General features: G+C 46.8%; 1 protein-coding gene across 1 annotated transcript in view; it reads right to left on the reverse strand.

The window, feature by feature from the left end:
* Positions 1–937: 937 nt before the first annotated feature.
* The window catches only part of shroom4 (shroom family member 4), a gene marked incomplete at its 5' end in the record, with an annotated part of 57,475 nt that continues 38,069 nt past the window's right edge, over positions 938–20,343 (reverse strand). The window contains 10 exons of the mRNA XM_080486064.1: positions 938–2,583; positions 2,774–2,916; positions 3,014–3,184; positions 4,157–4,258; positions 4,348–4,477; positions 5,152–5,736; positions 6,042–6,854; positions 8,107–8,168; positions 10,046–12,860; positions 17,565–17,771. Of these exons, the coding sequence (XP_080342190.1) occupies positions 2,433–2,583; positions 2,774–2,916; positions 3,014–3,184; positions 4,157–4,258; positions 4,348–4,477; positions 5,152–5,736; positions 6,042–6,854; positions 8,107–8,168; positions 10,046–12,860; positions 17,565–17,771 (5,179 nt within the window). The 3' untranslated portion in view covers positions 938–2,432. The remainder of the gene's footprint in view (positions 2,584–2,773; positions 2,917–3,013; positions 3,185–4,156; positions 4,259–4,347; positions 4,478–5,151; positions 5,737–6,041; positions 6,855–8,106; positions 8,169–10,045; positions 12,861–17,564; positions 17,772–20,343) is intronic.

The following is a 20,343-nucleotide window of genomic DNA, read 5'->3' on the forward strand; positions in this document are numbered from 1 at the left end:
GTAATTTAAATGACCACTTTCAGCCTTTTTTGTTTTTTTATATTAATTTACTGTTATGGTCCACCTCGTTTATGGTCATTATTCTACATCTTTGCATCGCTTGTGGACGTTGTACAACTTTGACTGTGTGTGTAGACTGGAGCTATTCAAGATAGCGAAAGGGCGACATCTCGTGGCCACTTGTAGAAATGACCCGAGAATTTGTTATAAAATAAATAATCCGTCAGAAATAAAATCAATAAAAAATACTAAAACGAGACACTGAAATAAAAAAAAAAAATGTAATATTAAAAATAAAGATAAAATAATCAATTCTAGTCTGACGTTTTGTAAAGTTAAATCAAAAATAGAATATCAAAACAAAAAAAGAAAAACATGATAGAAAAGTAAAATGTGGCATAAAAGTGAACTTATACAAATTAAAAAAAATCTGTAAAAATCTATAAACTTGAATCTGATAAATAGTTTAAAGCAATAATTGATCAACATATACTAGCTGATAAAAAAAAAACCCAATATAATAATATAGTATAGTACATAATAGTGAAAGCTGAAGTTTCCTTATGGATCCAGATTTTCAGTTGTTCTACCCTATTTGGTCAAAATAAATTTTTTGATTATTTTTCCCCATGATTCTGTCATTAAACTTCCGAATGACTGTCCGCTCTTCACACAACTTACCCTCAACCACTCCTCCTCCTCGTTCTTCCCAGCAGGGGGTAAAGTACATTTCCCCTCCGGAAGCTGCAGCGGCATAAAGAGACTGTTGACCCCGCAGAGTGTAAATCACAACAGAAAGCTACTTTTTAATATTTATAGTACCTGTTCCTCACATAGGTGTATTTAAAAACTCACAAAAGGTCTCTGTAGTACATTTTTTTATGAGGAAGGAGCTCTGTGATCAATGTAAAACAGTTCGAAAAACACTGGAACAGGACTTTCTTTTTCCCAGTCCAGTCAATAAGTTCTCAGTCAGTTTAGAAAAAAGGCGGTTTTATTGTACAAGATTACACTTCATACAAAGTAATAGTGAGTTCAGGGTTGTTTGGTATTAAAACAGCAGCGATAAAAAATAAAGGGAGCTGGAACGTTTATTCAACTTCAAGCTGCTTCTGAATGCAAAACCTTCACTTTGTCAACAGTAAAGTGGGGAAACTGATGAAATAGAGCAAGATGAAGTTGGTCTTTAACGTCCAACAGCCAACACATGAACATTCCTGCCTCCGATTCTCAGCGATCTGTCATCTTGCTGCAGGCTGGACGCAGATAGCAGCACCGTGGACAAGAGGAACGTTAAAAGACGATGTCTTTTAGGCCAATGGACATGAGAAAACACAACCTGTTTGTCAATTAAAGCCGCAAATGAATTAAAAATTATTTTTTTTAAAATGTTGGGAAATGCCGATCTTAATCTGTAGTCCAGATTAAGAGAGAAATATTGGCAATTTGTGATTGTTCCCTTAGCTTAGCATAAGAACTGGGCGTTGCTGTAACATAGGTGGGCGTGGCCACAAACGAGGTGGGCGTGGCCAGTACGCATGTGGGCGTGTTAATTGCTTAAGCGTTGCCAACTTAGAAGAATTAGCAAAAAAAAAAAAGGGACAAGGAGCTTGTTATTTTTGTTAATCAGTGACTTTTGTTCCATTTCCAGTCTTCATGCTAAGCTAAGGCAACCAGTAGCATGGTCTTCAATTTCAAGATCTATTTTAAAAATATCTATATTTTATCAGAGGCAGGAAAGATTTTTATAAAGTAGATTACCGCACAGGTATGAGGGACGTCTCCGAATTTAGAAAAATGGCTGCCGATAGAAAAACTTTTTATCCAGACTCTTAAACAAGCGTATTGATTTAAAAACTTCCAACACAAACCGCTAATGACTTCTGGACTCCTTCAACAATCAAATATACATTTAAGTCCCGACTTTTCCCGTCTTTAGTTCAACTTTTACATCCAACTCCGGTCGAATATCAAAAACCTCGCTATATATATATTTATATACACACACTGCATACAATATAAACACAAGTGTCTTCTGTACATGCTGTGTGGAGTGTCAAACTCTACACGGGGGAACACGTGTTACAGTAACGGGAGTATAAAGCGATATATTCAGTATATGTGGGAGCCGGAGGAGAGGGAACACAAGATCCTCCTGCGGTTCCCTGAACTTTAGGGATTTAAATAGGAAGAGAGACACTCGGCGAGCACACAGGTCTTTGGTAGCGTAGTGTCAGGACAGAGGAGTGTTGCGAGTTAGTGGAATCTGACCAAAACAGGCTTGTTAACTGGAGCTTCTTGAATCCTGAATGCCGTCCCGTCCCGTCCACCTTCTTCTTCTTCTTCCTCATTAGTGTTATCGACCTGGAGTTCCTCCAAACGTCCCACCGCTTCTCTTTTAAACTGTGCAAATCACCCTGTAAGGCCAGGCGTTAAAACTGTCCGTATCCCATGGACATGCCCAGGCCCAGGCCGAGCCCCAGGCTCTCCCGCAGCCCCCGCAGCTGCTCCTCCCCCAGACGGATCTTGTCCTCCAACTGCCTCTGCTCCACCAGCAGGGCGGCCTTCATCTTCACAAAGTGGCTGCGGGGCGGAAAACAAAATAATGTGAATAAAGATCAGATTCCACTGGAAACTGCACTCATTGTTCTCTTTTTAAAATTTTCACACACCAAATTAAAAATATAATAAAGTTGGAATTATGTTTTGGACAACAACAACTACAGATTATCCTAGAGTGGTTTAAACAACGTGTCTGGAGCCTGGTGGGTACCTGTAGTCTCTGTGCTGCTCTGGGGAGAGGCAGCGGCTCAGCACGCGGCTCACCGCCTGCTCTCTGCGGTCCACGTGCTCCTTCAGGTCCTGAGCCTCTGACAGCTGCCGCATGAGCTGTCGCTTCTTCTCCTGCAGGGGGAGCTGCAGGGCAGACAGACACACACGTGGATTATTGACGGTGGTTTTTCAGTTGAACTCTCTCGCCCTTCCTCCTCCCCCTCCTCCTCCTCCTCCTCACCCTCTCATGGTGGTCGGTCTCGGGGTCCAGCGTGTCCAGCGTGGTCTCCACCCTCAGCAGCCTCCCGGACAGCGACAGCAGCAGACTCACCACCTTGTCCAGGTCGCCGATGAACATGCGGAACTTGTCCACCTCGTTGGGTTTACACACCGACACCACCATGTTCTCCACCTGCGGATCGAAGCGGAGGGCCTCAGCGGCGCGGAGCTCATTCTGGTATCCGTCGTACGACGGTTGGTGCCTATTTGACGAGGTCATTGCTGGAAGGGGCAGGAGAACTAAAAGCTTCGCCACAAGACTTAGACTCTGGTTTGGGTAGGAAGTAGGCATTAACCTTTACAACCAAAAGAGGCCTTTTTAGTGATTTTCCACCAAATCAAAGTTCCATAAAGCTGCAAAACACCTTTAACTTTTAAGTTTCATATACTGTTTTGGTACAAAACTGCATCTTGTGTTGCTTTTATGAAGTCTCAGTTACTATTCAGGATTTCTGTTTTAACCATTTGGGTTCTTTTTTTAAAACTATAGTCATGTGAGATACATTTTTTTTCTTTTTTTTTCCGTCATTCATTTCAAACATGTCAAAACAAAACCTGTGTGCAAGCACATAAGCACACTGATGTGCCTGCACGCTCACTTGACCCGCCCCCTTCTCCACTCTCAGCCAATCACAGACCAGCTCGCTCTAACCGTGCGTTCAGGTGACACAAAAGAATAGGAACTAACAAAGTAATCCCAAAACCATATCATTGCAACAAGAACACAACTGCAGAGATGTTACACTATTTTTGTAATTTTCCCGAGTTAAAAGAAATGGTGGCAGGAAGCCCCGCACCCTTTTTACAACATTTTTAGCAAAATCGGTTTCCTTTTTTATGTTGAGACGGTGGGGGGGTGTCGTCAGCAGCTGCTGAATGTAACTAAAAAGTTACTTGTATTCTAACTTAGTTACCTTTTTAAAGCTAGTAATCAGTAATCGGATTACTTTTTCAAGGTAACTGTGGCAATGCTGGTCATAAATCAGCTCGCTGCAGACGTGCGGGCAGGATCTTTAAAACCACAAACTTTCAGTTCCACTGGCAGAGATCCAACATTATTGTGCTGAATGAATGAATGAATGAATGAATGAATGAGTGTCTCCACCTCCTCTCCCAGCTGTGCGTTGGCTCGGATGTCCTCCTGCAGCCCCCGCTGGGCCTCCCTCAGCACTCCCAGCTTCTTGCGGAGACTCTCCATCAGCTGCCTCTGCACAGCGGGGGGACAAACCTATTAGACGCTCCGGAGCGAAGGCGATGGGCCGCGGGTGTCCGGGCGTCGCCGCCACCCCACTTTACCTTGTAGGTCAGCTCGTCGTCCTCGCTGCGCTCCCGGTGCTCGGCGAAGTCCTTCATCTGCGACAGGAGCTGGGCCTTGGCGGCCGACGTGCTGTAATACGACGAGCAGCTGGAGCTCGCGCCGGACCGCCTGGGGGAAGGGGAGGACCGGGGAGGAGAGTTTATTTTAGTTAAGCGCAGCTAAAACAAAGAGCCGAGATCTAAAACAGACACACGGCCACGGAAGACGGTGATCACGAACGCACATAAATAAGAAGTGTAATCAATCACACAGGCAAAGTGAGACAAAAGGGAAAAACAAGCGGCATGTGGGAAAGATTTTACCTCTAAAGTTAAACAAGCAGAAGACCTTGAGAACAGGGCCTCGGTCCATCACAGGGCAAATAAAATCAAGTTAAGAGTCGCCAATTAGCTTCAAATGCACGTTTACTTGACCAGACTCCACTCTTGGCGCCATTTTCACCGAAGTCGGACGAAATGTTGTTGGAGAAATCAAAATAATTGGCCTGACGTGCACTGTGTGCTTGTGAATCTGCTGCTAAACTAAAGCAAATGAAGCTGTCTGAGTTGAGCCGGTGCCCCGTGTGACGCCGATGAGCCGTCTGGCAGCCGCTGCTGCACAAACACCCAGAAGAGGAATTAAAAAAAAAAAGAGAGAGAGCTGGCTGCGGCGAGGTGCTCTGGCCGGGTTGTGGGAAAAAGTCGGAATGAGCTTAGTGACAAGAACAGTTAGGTCTTGTACGAGTCAAACGGCGTGTGAAATTCATGCGCGACACACACTGGCGTCACATTCGCTCCGGTTACCTGTCCAGGCTGTCGGTGCTGTGCTCCGTGGTTTGGTAGGCTCCTCTCCAGCTCTCCAGGCCAGAATCTCCCTCGCTGCCGTGCGGGAAAAGCTCCTCCAGGCTCTCCCCGGCCTCCAGCTCCTCCTCCAGAGAGCTGCTCTCCGCCCTGGCGCGGCGAGGCGGCGAGGCCCCGGGGTCGACGAGCGTGTCCATGTCCGTCTCCAGGACGGTGACGGGCAGGGCGAAGCAGGGCAGCTCGCTGGTGAGGGCCGGGTCCTCAGCGGGAAGCTCCTCCTCCTGGAAGTCGTCGATGTCGGTCTCCAGGGGGACGTCCAGGTCGGCCTCCAGGCTGTGGGCGGGGCTCGGGCTGAGGGTCGCCTCGGACTCGGTTCCCACTTCGGGGCTCTTCCGCTGCTCGTCGAACTCCATCTGACTGAAGTACGACGCAGGCGGCGAGATCCCGCCACCGTTTTCTACCACGGGAGGAAGAGCGGCGTCGCTGTGAACTCTGGGAGACGGGGCTCTCTCCCACTGCGCCGAGTGTCTCACGTGAGGTTTTGGTCGGTCCTGGTCTGGACTGCAGCTCGAGCCCATCACCGGTGAACTGCAGAGACAAAATAAATGACTCAAATACTACGAATACAAAATACTGCAGTACAAACCTTAAAAATAAAAACTAACAAGCATGTAAATACTGAGACTTTGTCTCTTTTTTAGATTTTTCTGTACAAAAACCAAAGTGTTGTTTTTAAGGTAAAATGTATCAGGAAATAAACCTTGATGAAGTCATGTCTGAATCAAAATGTTGCAGGTTCGATTCCCCGACAGTACAACATTGAAACCCAAATGGCGCCCGATGGCAGTACGACCAACAAACAAATTAACCTCCCTACTTCCTGTCGGCCTCACCTGTTCTCGCTGGACTCTGCTGGAGGACGAAGAAGAGGAGGAGGAAGGAGAGGACGAGGAAAACTCGGCGCAGCCTCCACCCTGGCGTCTGCCTCCCTCTCTCTCTGAGGTGGCGCCACCGGCCTGAACGCCCTCCTGGAGAACATGGGACTGGGCGGAGCCACGGCGATGCTGCGCTGCTGGAACTGGGCCGGGTGCTGATTGGACGGGGCGTGAGCGAACGCACCATCCTGGTTCTGGTTCTGGTTCTGGCTGCAGCTGCAGCGCGGGCAGCCCTCCGGCGCCTCCTGCCTCTCTGGTGGGAGACTGTAGGACCGCTGCCTGGACTCTTCGGGCGGGGGGACGTAGGAGGAGGAGTGGGTGGAGTAGTGGGAGGGGGCGACGGGAGCAGCGGCAGCAGAGAAGAGGGTGTGGTGAGACGCACGCCTGCGGTGGAACTGCTCCCAGTTTGGGGGCGGCGGCCTGGGTGGAGGAGGCGTCTTCTTTTTGTTGTGCCTGCTCTCCGCGTCTACGCCCCCGACGCCGACGCCGCCTTCCTCCACCTCGCTCAGAGTCCGGCCGGTGGCCATGGAGACGGACGGCGACCAGCGGTGGCTGCTGTCGAAGCGGAGGTCGTTTTCAGACATGGCTCGTCCCCGGAGGAAGAGCGGGGCGGGCGGAGGGGCGGAGGAGTATCCGTTGTGGTCATCGCTGCTGGCGTGGGATTGTCTGGAGCCCCAGCGGCCCTGATGGAGGGGCTGCTGCTGCTGCTGCTGGTGTTGGTGGGTGCTGCCCTCTGCTGGTCTGGACTCGCGCCTCCAACTTGCGTAATCTCTGAAGTGGAGAAATAAACCGTGTCACGAGAACAATTCAATATTTTTACAAACCTGATCACCTTCTATCTGAACTTTAATGTCACTATTGCGATAATATGACCTAAAATAAATATTTACATAGATGATCCTAATGTCTTTGTTGTTTTAAATACCAGTGTTCTTTCTCTTGGTCCCAATTGAAACAAGTTGTCTTTGGCGTCTTTGCCATTATGTTTAGGAAACAATTAAGGCAGCCAATGATTAACTTTACCTGTCGATCTCTCTATCTATGCATCCACCCATCCATCCATTCACCAGCCAAGCAACCAACATCCATCCATCCAACAAACAAACCAACATCCATCCTACCAACCTCACTTCATCCATCCTACATCCATCCATCCATCCAACTAAAATCCATCCATCCATTCAACCCACCAGCATCCACCCATCATCCAACCAATTAACCAATCAACAAACCTTCCATACATGCATCCAACCAACAAACATCCATCCATTCTACCCATTGACCCACCGACCTACTTACCAACATCCATCCATCCATCCATCCTCCATCTATCTATCCATCCATCCATCACTGGGTGTGTGCACATTATTGATTGCTCAGGGGAAAAGCACCATGTACGGTAAATGTATCATTTCAGCTTTTATACGCTAAGGATTTAAAACGTAATGAAAGATGTTCAGTTTTTAAAATAAACAAACAAACCTGCATGCATTCAAATGTTGAACACAGACGGATCATTTCAAAGAGGCTTCAGTCATGCTCGTAACGCACACGAAACACAGACAGTGAAAGTGGTCAAATTACAGTAAATGTTTCCTTTTTGCATTCCAGCCGCAGTGAACTGTGTCTGTCTCAGCTCAGACGTGAGCAGAGGCACTTTCACCAGCCATGCATGTCCTGAACCCCGCCCCGCCCCACCACCACCACCACCACCCCCCACCTCACATCCTCACACAGGAATCATCGTCCGACCTGCTGTCATTACGGTCACATTCTGAGCGTGGATGATTGCGCCGCACACTTAGAGCTCATTACAGTCAAATCACAGCCGAGCATGACTGAGTGGGATTTCCACCCGTCACTGCACAATGCTGCGACCCCACCTAACTTCCCCGGAGACTCACTTCGGGCAGAGATGGGTCACATGTGGGTCAGAAAGGCTGAATGGCCGGTTCAGGGGGGTCAGCAGGTCACTGTATAGTGTTTGTTTTATTCAGGTTTGTCACCGGCGGAAGCGACTCACCTCTCCGTCAGGCTGTACTTCCTGTTGAGCTTGGTGGTTTCCTGCTGCCGGGCGGGATACGTCTGTGTGGAGAGATTTAGAGATTTAATAACAGCGGAGGACTGGAGGAAGGCTTCAATCTGGAGCTAAGTGCTGGTCAGCACAGGGCCCTGCTGGAGGGAAGTGGGTGTGTTACCCCACCCTGCAGTACAGTTAACTGGGCCACGGGGGCTTTCTGCTGATTCTTCAGCTTTGTCAATGTTGAAACGTCACACTTTTATCTTTTTTTTATCCTCCCAACCTCCATTTCTTAAGCACCTTTAATCTGCTCGACCATTTTAAAAACACCTTTTCTTATCTGCCACTGTGCAACTTTTGATGATAATGGGTCACTTGTTGATGTTTCGTCATTCCTATTTGAATATAATTCCTACGAATATATTTATTTCTTGATGAGCTGAGACAACAGCAGAATAACTGATAACAATAATAAATGCTATTAGCAGCAGTCATTAACGACGGGACACGTCTGCACAAGCCATTCGACCGGGTTACGACTCCACCAGAGGATAGTGAACGAACTCACTGCACTCTCGTTATTGCTCAAGGTCACACAGTAAAAGACGAAAAAAGGCAGGGGGTGGGGAGTGGGGTGGGGGTGGGTTCTCTGCACAAATACACTGCTGGGGTCCACACACACACACACACACACACACACACACACACACACACACACACACACACACACACACACACATTCCTCCGCACAGATATTTTCTGACTGTCTGGGATGCTAATGTGAACATTCAGAGAGTCTTTTCTTTGGCACAGTAGACATATTTGTTTAAAGTACTTGGCCATCACTTAGTGTGAACAGAGGCTAAAATCAACACAACTACAACTGATATCATCGGTGATAATAAGATCTATTTCACAGAGGTTTGGATGTGCAAAGACATTTGTATCAGAGAAGTTCTGATTCATCTGGGATGCTTTGTTATGAAGAGTAGGAATTAAAATGTTTACTAAGATAAGGACGAGTCACTTTAAAGACTTGAGGAGTACTCCACACGACTCCACTACATTTTTGAGCTTCTGTCGAAACAAAAATGTGAAAAACGCGAGTTTCTGAACTGTTGAACTGGTACAACAATTAATCTGAGGACATCATGATGTATGAGTCTGTTTTTTTTTTGGTTTTTTCAATATTCTGCTATTCTGACAGTTTATAGACCGAACACCCAATCAGTTGAATGGAAGAAGCTCATGAATGGGGAAAAAAAAACTACTTTGAATAGCCAACAAAATACACCCTTTACTCACATTAACCTAAATGTGGTGAAACTAATAATCTCTGATATGAAAAGGATCCTAAACTGGAGGAAAAACCCCACACAGAAACTATACCGTATTAGCTGAATACTCTCTTCACTGGAGACGTATTGAGTCCAAAACAAACGTCAGAGTCGGAGGATAAGCGTACGAATAGATTTACATCCACTGGGGTTAATACAGTTCAGACGTGGGCCTCGCTGCCCCCTGCCAAGAGTCTCAAATGAGCTTGCGGTCAGGCTGGAGCTCCACGCTGTTATTATCGCGGACGCAAACGTTGCTCAATCTCCCCACAGTTCCATGACTTAATTCAAATGATCCTCTGAATTGTTCAATGAGGATTTCAGATTTCGACCTCCAAACCGACCGTTTGAGCGTCGGAGCGCTCGGGCCGAGGGAACAATCGACTCCGACATCCAAATTCACCCTGAGAGGAGTTACTTGGTGTCAGTGATGCTGGGATTTGGCAGGTTTTTTTTCTCCACTTGGTCTAGAAATGAGGGCCAAAAGGCTTGTAAACATCTGAAAAAATGTTCCCATCCGAACAGACTAAATTCATTTATTAGTAACACAGATGGTACAAAGCTACTTAATGCAGAATAACTGTCAGTGGTGAGAGCAGTCTTACCTCTGTGGGTGTGCAGCTTCTCTCTGCGTATCCCTGATGGTGAGAGGAGCTGCTGACCGGGTGGAAAGCAGATCGCTGCACTTGGTTCTGGTGCTGGCCGTGTGAATAAGCCTGAGGCTGTGGCTGGAAGCAGTGGAAGTTCTCCTTGTGCTGGAAGTCCTGGTTTTGTTCTCTGAAGCCAGAGCCGCCGTAAAACTCCGGGCGCGAGGCGAGCCGAGAATCTTCCTCCCGCTCCCTTTCCCGTTCCCTCTCGAGCTCTTTCTCCCGTTCCTTTTTGAGGCGCTCCATCTCTCTGACTCTTTCCGTCTCTTTTTCCCGTTCCATCTCAAGCTCCCTCTCTCGTTCCATCTCCCACCGCCTCGCCCTCTCCTCTCGCTCCCTCTCCCTCAGCCTCTCCATTTCTAACTCCTTCTCTTGTCTTTCTCTCTCCTGCTGCCTCTCTCTTTCCCTCAATTTCTCCTCCCGCTCTCGTTCCCTTGCTTTCTCCTCCATTTCTCTCGCTTGCTCCCTCTCTTTTTCCCTCTGCCTCTCCCTGATGACGCTCACAGACTGCCGCCGGGCCTCCACAGTGTTCTGAAGCAGGGCACTTTCCTGCTGAAGGCCCCCCTGGTACGAGTATCTCCTTTGGCTCGGAGGTTGAACGGGTCCCCCTCCCTGGTGCTCTGGGTAGCGGGAGGTTTTCTTCTGCCTGTAGCCTGGGAGACTCGAGATGGACACACCTTTGCTCGTCTCCTCGAAAAACTTCATTCTATCGGCAAACGGGAGAATATCCGTCTCCTCAATTCGAGAGCAGGAAGAAGAGCGTCCATAGGAGGTAGACGAGGAGGAGGTGAAGGCGCAGACCCCGTGTCGTGACCCTGTGTGCCCCAACACTCTCTCAGCCGCGACGACGCACTGTTTGGCCGGTTCCGGTTGCAGCTTATGCTCAGGCGTCCAACGCCAGCGACGGGCCTTGCCGGCGGGAGCCGGCTCCTCTACAACTCGGATGCCAACGCCGAAACTCGGATGACCCGGATCCAGAATCTGAACCGACCGCGATGAGTCGTTCTTGTGAGCGTAGGCTGACGCTCGAGACGGAGAAACTCGGTGGTTGGCTTCGCTCGAGGTGTTCGATGTGGTCTGTGAATCCTGACGAATGGCGGGGGCTGCAAGTGACACTTCAGTGGGGTTTTCCGTGGAAGGCAGGTCTGTATCTCCCCACTCCTCGCTGAGGTCGGGGCCCTCCTCCTGGACCGTTTCTCCACTACAGAGCAATCCTCCCGGGCCGTGGCTGCGTTGCAGCTGGGCCTTCTTCCTCTGAATCTCGTTGCGGAGGTTGGTGGCGAATCGCTCGCTGCGACGCCGGTTCCTCCGAAAGTTCCTGGATGACTTTTTCGGCGACGCGGTGTCGTCCGCGTCCTCCTCTCTTTTCCCTCCCCCGTCAACCGTTTTCTGCCCCTCCAATAAAGTGTCCACGCTGGCAGCAGTACTCAGAGGCGCAAAGTCGCTCTGCAGTATCGGGTCGCAGCCTATTCTCTCCTGGGCTGACGAGGCGCTGGGTTCCCCCGGGACGCTCACGGAGCGACCCCAAGGGATGTGATGTTGGACTGATGAGACCGACCCACCATTCAGACTCCCTTCCAGACTTTCACTTGCATTGCCATCATCACCATCCCCGTCCAAAAACACCGATCCCGGAGTTGAGCACCGGCTGCCTCCCCATTTGTTGGATGAGGTAACATGGCAGTCTTCCTTTGGGGTCTGAACAGACGAGTTAGACCACTGGCTGCTCACGGAGGGATTCGACGCCGAAGAAGCGCCGTCACTGTCGAACTGCAATAACTGAAGTTGTGTGGCAAGAAGCTTCTCGGGAGCGCTGTGTCTGTGCAGCCCTGTGGAGGAGTGCTTGGTCTGGGGGCGTCTCATCAGAGTCTGAACCTCAACGGGGGCGTCTGCGGTTAAGGCGCTTGGACCAGAGGAGGTGGCGGCGGTTAGAGAGGTCGTCACCGAGTCAGAGACGTGATTTGAGGTGCTGTCTGGTTTGTATTCTTTGTTATCACTAGTATCACATCTGATTGGTCTAATATCTGTACTCTGCTGTTGCATATAGCGGGAGTCTAAGGTATCCGCTTTTGTTTGGGTACGTTCTTCAAGTATAGAGAAGCCATTTTGAATCCCTGGCTCAGCTATCAGAGGAACCTTGTTGTCCTCGTGATAAGACACTCTGGAATTTTCAATTGGAGCCGAAGCACAACGTTTGTTGGCGACTTTGGGGCGACTCCGGGTCGCCCTGAAACTGTCCTTCCTTGTTGGAGGCTGAGGGGGGTTCATCTTTCTCCCGGCATCGCTATCTCCATTTCTCACTATCTCGAAGTCTCCGCCCCTTAGGTCCTGCTCGTAGCAGCACGACGAGGGTCTGTCTTTGACCTCGGCAGGCCTCTGCCGCGGCCTGGTCAGCGATCTGGACTTGTGCGCAATCTGCTGGGCCTCATCTGGGACCTCGCCAGACGATCTTCCCAGGGTTGAGGTGTCGCCGCCGTGGTATCCTTGACACGGCGGCCCCAGGCTCTGCAGGAGGTTCTCCATGGAGCAGGCCTCGCCGGGCCGCAGCGGCACCGTGGCGTAGTCAGACGTGTTGGAGCTGGCGGAGAAGGAGCTGTAGGCCGAGTCTCTCTTGTTGTTGAAGAGGGTGGGGTCGACGGGGGACTGGTGAGAGTCTGAGTATGGTTGGGTGGTGGGTGTCGGGGTGTCCAAGCTCTCCATGGAGCCCAGGGAACTGCTTTGGTCAGTGGAAGAGTAGGGCCTGGACAGCTGTCCCCACTGCATGGACAAGTCACTGTGGAGAGACGGAAATAAGAAATCAAATCAGGTGTTTGAAACTTTTTCTTTCAGATTTTGTTTACAGACATGAGCGTGACGTCTCTTGGAGCAACTCTCTAGTTGACCAACTAAAAAGTTGTCAAGAAAAAACAAGTCGTCTTTCATGTACGAATGGCATGCCGAGACGCAGACCCCAAACACATGCGGTGTCTTTGTCTCAGAGACGTTTGGTCTGTTTTCTATCAGAACTGAAGCTCCACAGCAGCCTCACGTGTTTTCAAAGCCCCTCGGAGGACGCCTCTTAAGGCGGGGAGGGATTTCCTCCTCATCAACTCCCAACCGCCCGGAGTCAAAAAGTTTCAGAGTCATCCCCTCACTCCTCTCGTCCTCTTTTAACTACCCCTTTCCTTTCTTTTCTTCCGCTTTGGGATTCTTCTGGTCTCATCTTCTTTAAATCAAACACAGATTCATTCCAAATTAAATTTGCACAAAAAAAGAAAAGAAAAACTAGCCGCCACTTAACAACGATATCCTGGTTGTCCTAATTTATGACCTCTTGTTATACATTAGCATCTTTTTTGTCCTCATAAAAAAAAATAATAATAATTAAAAAAAACAAAATCACACAGGGAACAAAAGGAGAGCTTAGGAAATATGGATTAAAAAAATGCATTTGACACATATTGACTATCAATATCCAGCAGACAGGGGAACTCGGTGTTCTTGTGCTTGGTTTAAATCCAACCCATGAACGCCCCCAACTAAAATCTGCAGATATTTTATTGTGGTATTTCTTTTTCCTATTTAAAAAAAAAAAAAAAAAAAGGAGAGCGTGGTCGTTCACTCTTTTTATTTCTTTGGTGTCTTACTCAAGACAATGGGGAAAGTCGCCATGGAGACAGAGGAGAGGTGACCAGATACAGGAACTTCTGGTAAAGACCTTGATCTTGAACCAGCAAAGGGAAACAACAAGACGAAAAACTCCCGGCTGCTTATTGGCGACTAACTGATGGTTTTTAAAGCTGTAAAATATTTGACTAATAACATTTTGTGCTCATTTATTGCCATGTTCGTAGACTTGTTGTGGCCATTTTGTCGGTTCAAGAGCGTAACATTGCGTACCGAGTACATGACGAGATGTACAACGATTCTGCATGTTTTAGAAACGTTTTGCAACCATTGGCTGATTAATATACCTTCTTTTGAATTTGGGAGGTGAAATTTTGGAAATTTGAATTCTATCATTTCATTTTTTTTTAATTCAGTAAACACATTTTATATATAACCTCCTAAACAATTAATGACTTTACTATCGGTACATATGCCTATATATATATTTCTGTCTGTATATTTTATAAACATTTTTTTTTTACCGATTTCAATTATTTCATCACATTATTACTTTTTAAAGTACATCATTTAGTTTTTTATTCTATCTTTATTCATTCAACCATTTCAGGCATACATTTTACTTTATTGCAATATTAAAGTGACTGTGTGAATGTATGTTTATGTATGAATACATATGTACAGAGCCTTATGTATGTAAGATTTACATGTAATATGCAAGAATTTTCACTGTAATACATTTTGTGTTACATTTTCTGTGTGACAAGGACTAAATAAATTGGATGGTTGGTTTATTGCACATGACTTTTTATATCTTGATATCCCACAAGGTTAATTCTCCGTAACATGCTTGCATTTGTTGCCTCGTTTTTGCAGAGAAAATAACGTGTGTATTGCAGTGATTATATTTCATGACGCCCAGTCTTATTTGACGGATGCAGTGGTTGACGGTTTGAGGGCTTTGCTCAAGGGCCCAGAGCAACCTGGATCCCAGTGGTTACCGGTCTGGTTCCCTACATTTGGTCACGCATCAACCATCTCTGCAAAATCGAGGTTTTAATCTTATTGGCCAGACATCACTGCTTTCAAACAATGGAGGATGATACACCTGCTGGTGAGAGGAAAGAACAGGCGTCGCTATCTGCATGAGAAAATACAGTTTGAAGGAAGTGAGCAATGAATGAGACGCGAGAAGCTTCGGTGTAGTTCTGACCGGTTGGAGAGGAAATGAGATGGGAGCTGGACAGGAAATGACAGACACTCCTGCACACGCACACACACACACACACACACACACACATGCACAGAGTGATGACTCTGCATCATTTACGTACACATTCTGTATATCAAATCAAGTAAACATTAAATATTTGATTATACAAACACACATGAACAAAGATAATACACACACACACGCACACGTAAAACACACACACACACACACACACACACACACACACACACACACACACACACACACTGTACAAAAAGTCCTTCAACCCAAACACAGTTTATTGAATGTCTTCCTCTCTTTGTCCACATGTTCTCGGAGTCACATGCTATTGTCCAGAGTTATGCCCGGAGCTGCCTCCTCATCAGATGGTGTGTTGTGTGTGTGTGTGTGTGTGTGTGTGTGTGTGTGTGTGTGTGTGTGTGTGTGTGTGTGTGTGTGTGTGTGTGTGTGTGTGTGTGTGTGTGTGTGTGTGTGTGTGTGTGTGTGTGTGTGTGTGTGTGTGTGTGTGTGTGTGTGTGTGTGTGTGTGTGTGTGCGTGCCTTTGTGTATGCCTGTGTTTGTGTTTGATGAGATCAGGCAGGACAAACTGTGGGAATAAGCGACCCACACATGCTCCTACATGTGCGCCGTCGCTGCTATCTAATCCACGAGGGACTATTAAATCTAATAGTGGGCACATTATATCACCGATTCTTATCAAAAGAAGAACAGTGCGGTGCTGTGACGTACCGAGGAGCAAACAAAGCCATGAAGGTTATTTTTCTTGAGTCAATATACAGACGGTGGGGACTTCCTCTTTTCCTTTGAAGGATTAGAGTTTAGCTCGCTGAGATCATACTCTAATACTGAGATATTTACAGGGAATGACTCGGTTTGATTCAACCTGCCTGGGCAATTCAATCATTTGTTCCTGTTGTATTGCAGCAATGAAAAAAAAAAAAAAAAAAAGACCTTTATTCAATGCTCTATAGTTCATTACTGATTATTTCATTTTACAAAAATAGCCTATATCTCATCCGTTCCCACGCAGAAATAATACACACTTGCTCATTCTAGCAGCTGAATTTGCAGCTTTTCCGGATTATAAAGTTAATATTTTTTACATTGCTGACCAATAAAAACACAACTTCAGACTTTAGGATAGAATCTTAAGACTAAATGTCTATTTTAGATGATTACCACCGTCCTGGCTGACGTGAAAACAAATCATTACATTAGTGCTTCTGTTGTTGCAGACGACCTTCTGACTTAATGACGCGCTTCCTCTCGTGCCTCTGTTGCACTAGGTTGTTTTCGATTCTCTGGGAATTTGGAGTTCTTGAACATTATGACGAGAATCACATGACTTAAGTTTAAAAAAACAATTGAAAAAGATGCAACAATCAGAACCGTTTAGAATAAACAGTGTGTAAAACACTTATCATGAACACGTCAGTTACTAGAAATCATTTTCTTTTCATTTTCATTTATCCTGTGACCAAAAGCCTTTTAAATGCAGAGTTTATATCATCTATGGACACTCTTGGAAGACATTTCACTTCTCATACAAGTGGCTTGAAACCCTTTTCCTCTCATACCCATAACTCATATTATTTATGTTTCTGGTAAATAAAATTTAAAAAAAATGACAAGCAAAAAATAAAGTTTTAAAACATTAAAAACTGACAATCTTAGGGTCATAAAACTAAAATGGAGCTCAGGTGATGGAGGCGAAGCCCGAAACCACGTTCAAATGTGAAAATTGTTCCGTTTGAAAGAACTTTTCCTGAACCTGGAGTTGAAAACTTTTGAGATAAAATGAAAAAAAATGAAAAATAAAATAAAAAAAAAGTCCAACCTGGCCCCCGCAGACAGACCGACAGACAAAGAGCAGGTCGCCAGAACAATCTGATTGGTTCAAACCGTTTGAATAGAAGTTAAAAATAGGCCAATGAGCTTCCTGCGTGGGCAGTGTTGACATTAAAACAGTGATGTCACCTGTTTCCTGGCAACTGTTGCGCTTTTTGGAGCAATGTCGGAGTCACGGGGGACGAAATAAAAAAGTCCCAGACGGTGACTTACAGCTGATGTCCAGTGGAGTCATGAGATCGTAGTGCATGACTCAAACCCTCGGCGTCTCACACGCATGCAGATTTGGCAACAAGAGTTTTTTAATAAATGTCACACGCTGAGGAGCTTCGCCTCATTTGTCGAAGTTTACTTCATAAATACGGCGGTCTACGCTTTGCCGAACCCCGTGCGTATCTTCACTCCTCATTATGTCCGTCTAAAACGTCTGAAGTTCCCCACAAATCAAAATTAACTGGCGTCGAGCGTGATAAATCAAAAGCACCTCGTTGTGTTTACTACGCGACACATGGAGTCATGATTGTGTACTTAAATCTTACATAAACTGTAGTTAAACCTCATAAATATACATGACTTGTGTCCACACCTTGAGGAAAACACATTATGTTTGTGTCCACGAGCAGATATACGATATAATTCTATCTCATGGTCTGTTTTCATCAATGTGGACACATTGCTAAAAAATTTAAAGTATCACACGACCTGAAAAGGTTTAAAAACGTAGAATTCAAGAGTTATCGTCTTTTTAAAGATGGCGGGTGGAGCGCGCTCTCGCTCTCTCTCTCTCACCTGTTGTCGGTGGCGTGCCAGGGTAGTGTGAATGGGCCGGGGTGGAGCTGCATGGCAGACGGAGGAGGAGGGGGCGGGAGGGGAGGTGAGTCGGCCGGGGGGAGGCAGGGCGGCGGCGGCGGGGGAGACGGGGGCGGGGGAGGGAGGGGCTGCTCCGAAAGCTTCGCCAGGTGCCAGGAGTGAGGCCTGATGAGCGGGACGGTGCGTCTGCAAGGACAAAAAAAAACAACACAAGATGAAGACGAGGAGAAGAACAAACAACAGCGGCCACTAGTGGCCCAACATGAAAACGACGTCGTTTTCAAAGCGTTGCCGTGTAAACGCAAAACTTTTGGGAAACACAAACGATGCGTTTTCACTTCTAACATGTAAACATCGCCTTCATTTTTTTTTTTTTTTATAAAATAAGAAGGAATGGATTTCAGTTCGACAAATTGAGTCTGTTTAGGCTTTTTGTTTCTGCTGTCTCATGATTTACCAGTGCCTGATGGAAAAGCTGCCCCCCCCCCCGCCCCCCCCCCCGCCCCCCCCCCCTTCATGCTTGCAGCCACAGTTGTAAGTGGCCTGGAGCGTCGGGGTCTCACATAAAGCCGAGACCTACTGCGGCGGCACCGCGCCAACTCAAATTCTGTGGAAACGGCTTCCTTAGGTGTTGTTTGGAGTTCCACTGCACTGCCATTAAAAAGCCATCTAGGATGTACAATAGTCCCCCCCCCCCCCCCCCCACACACACACACACACACCCCCGTTCGGTCTGATCCGCAGCCAGGCATTCCAGTGCATCCCAAGATATTCACTAATTCCCTCACACAGACTTCCGATCCCATACGCTCGCCAGATTCAACCCGACCCCCTGCAGACGGAGTGTGAAAGCGAGACAGAGAGACGGGAGAGGAACCCAAAGACGGGGTGAAACAACACTGAGGAACAGCGACTGGACAGTTCTATACGTCGCATTCTTCAGAGCATGAATGGTCCTTTATGAGCGTAATTGTGTATTTTGGAGCAACACTTGGTTTGAAGTGCCGCCGCTGGGCGAAACGCACATGGACAGAGCACAGGGGCGACGGGAACAGCTGAGTTGAGACGCTCAACTTGAATTTAGTCGGAATTAGAAGACGACTGATCACAGATATTGATTTCAAAATAGTTTGGAAGCCAACAGATGTATGTTTAAATACCCCTTAAAATACAATTATCTAATCTTTTTGAGTAAATCAGCTTTGACTTCATCTTTACATAAAAAAAAAAGAGACTTTATTTTTAATTTGATTTAACTTAATCAGGTTGAAACCAATACGTCTCGACTATTTCTATGTCTTAAGACTTTTTATTCATCTCACTTGAGAATTAATGTCACTTAATTAGTCGCTTCTCATGGAGCTGCTCATAGTTCTAACTGATTTTAGGTCTTCTGAGACTCGTCTTGTCTGAACCGATTCATGATTCATGTCCCTTGTGGTTTGTAGAGGACTTTGTTCAACCTTAAACGTTCATGGAGGACTTGATTTGGCTCATTGTTCCACTCATTGACGTAACATGAAATGACAGCTGTAAGATCGATCTGCTAAACTGTGATTTGGACTTTTCGTTGTTTGACTCGGCGTGCAAACGGTCCAGACTTATCAAGAGTCCCCCCCCCCTCCCCCCCTTTTAAAGTGATATTCCCAGCTTATCATCGCTGGCAAGGCGATTTCCTTCTGTTTTCATTCCATTAACATCTGCGTTCATTTGCTTTACCTGAGGCCGTGCGTGTTTTCCCGAGACGGACCTGAAACTTGGTAAACCCAAAGGACGGGAATAAACAGGTGGTTGGCAGGATGGCAAAGTATTATAAAAGACTACTAAAGGTCCAGGGAAGTGCAAGACTGTAAAATGAGACTATTCTGGGTACTTCGGGAAAACATTCGGAGGTACAATTTTGGGAGAAGAATGCGGATCCTGGCAGCGCGAGGGAAAGGAAAGGACCATTTCTGAGTATTATTGTTTATGATAACGCAGGAGCAGGAGACCCATTTCCAAAATAAACACTCCAGTTTCCTGGTTCGGGCTCCTTAAGAGGGGTTTCTATCAAAGCCCGCTGATTGTTCGACTCTGCTGACAATGTCCTTAAATTATCCCCTGAGAAAGTTTATGCGGCGGCGGCGTTATGGGCATCTATGGTTGCATGCGCGCGGACCGAGATGTGTGGGAACGATCCCAACTCAACCAGACAAAATACCATTATCAAACATACCACAAACATTAGCAGGACCCCCCCCGCCACCCCCCCCCCCGCCACCCCCACCCCCACCCCCCTCCCTCTCCACTACCTCCTCTTTTAGCTTTCAGAGATTGATGACTGCGAAAATGAAAACAAACAATGTGACGCCAGAGACGAAATGTACGATAAGACCGGAGGGAGGAAGAAAAAAAAAAAAAACTCCCAAAATGATGATAAATGTGCTGACTTGCAAGTTAAAGATCTAATATCAAGATCTGCTGGAGTGTTTGGGGTTTTTTGGGGGGGTTTTTTTGTGGCACTGCAGGAGAGAAATGAAGCTTTCTTCAAAAGCTCCAAAAATGCTGAGATCAGCAAACTCAAACGGGGGCCCGTCATCGTGGAGCAACTGCAACTTCTCCACGGGAACAAATACAGACGATGGAAAACGTGACATCTAAGACAGGAAGCCGTCAGTAAATTCTCAACCAGTAGGATGTTTTTATTATTTAAACATGTACATTGTTTTTTTTTTTTTTGGGGGGGGGGGGGGGGGGGTTCTTAACTTGAATAAAGTGT

The sequence above is a fragment of the Lipophrys pholis genome (genome assembly GCF_963383615.2).
Source record: "Lipophrys pholis genome assembly, chromosome: 18".
Lineage (NCBI taxonomy): Eukaryota > Metazoa > Chordata > Actinopteri > Blenniiformes > Blenniidae > Lipophrys > Lipophrys pholis.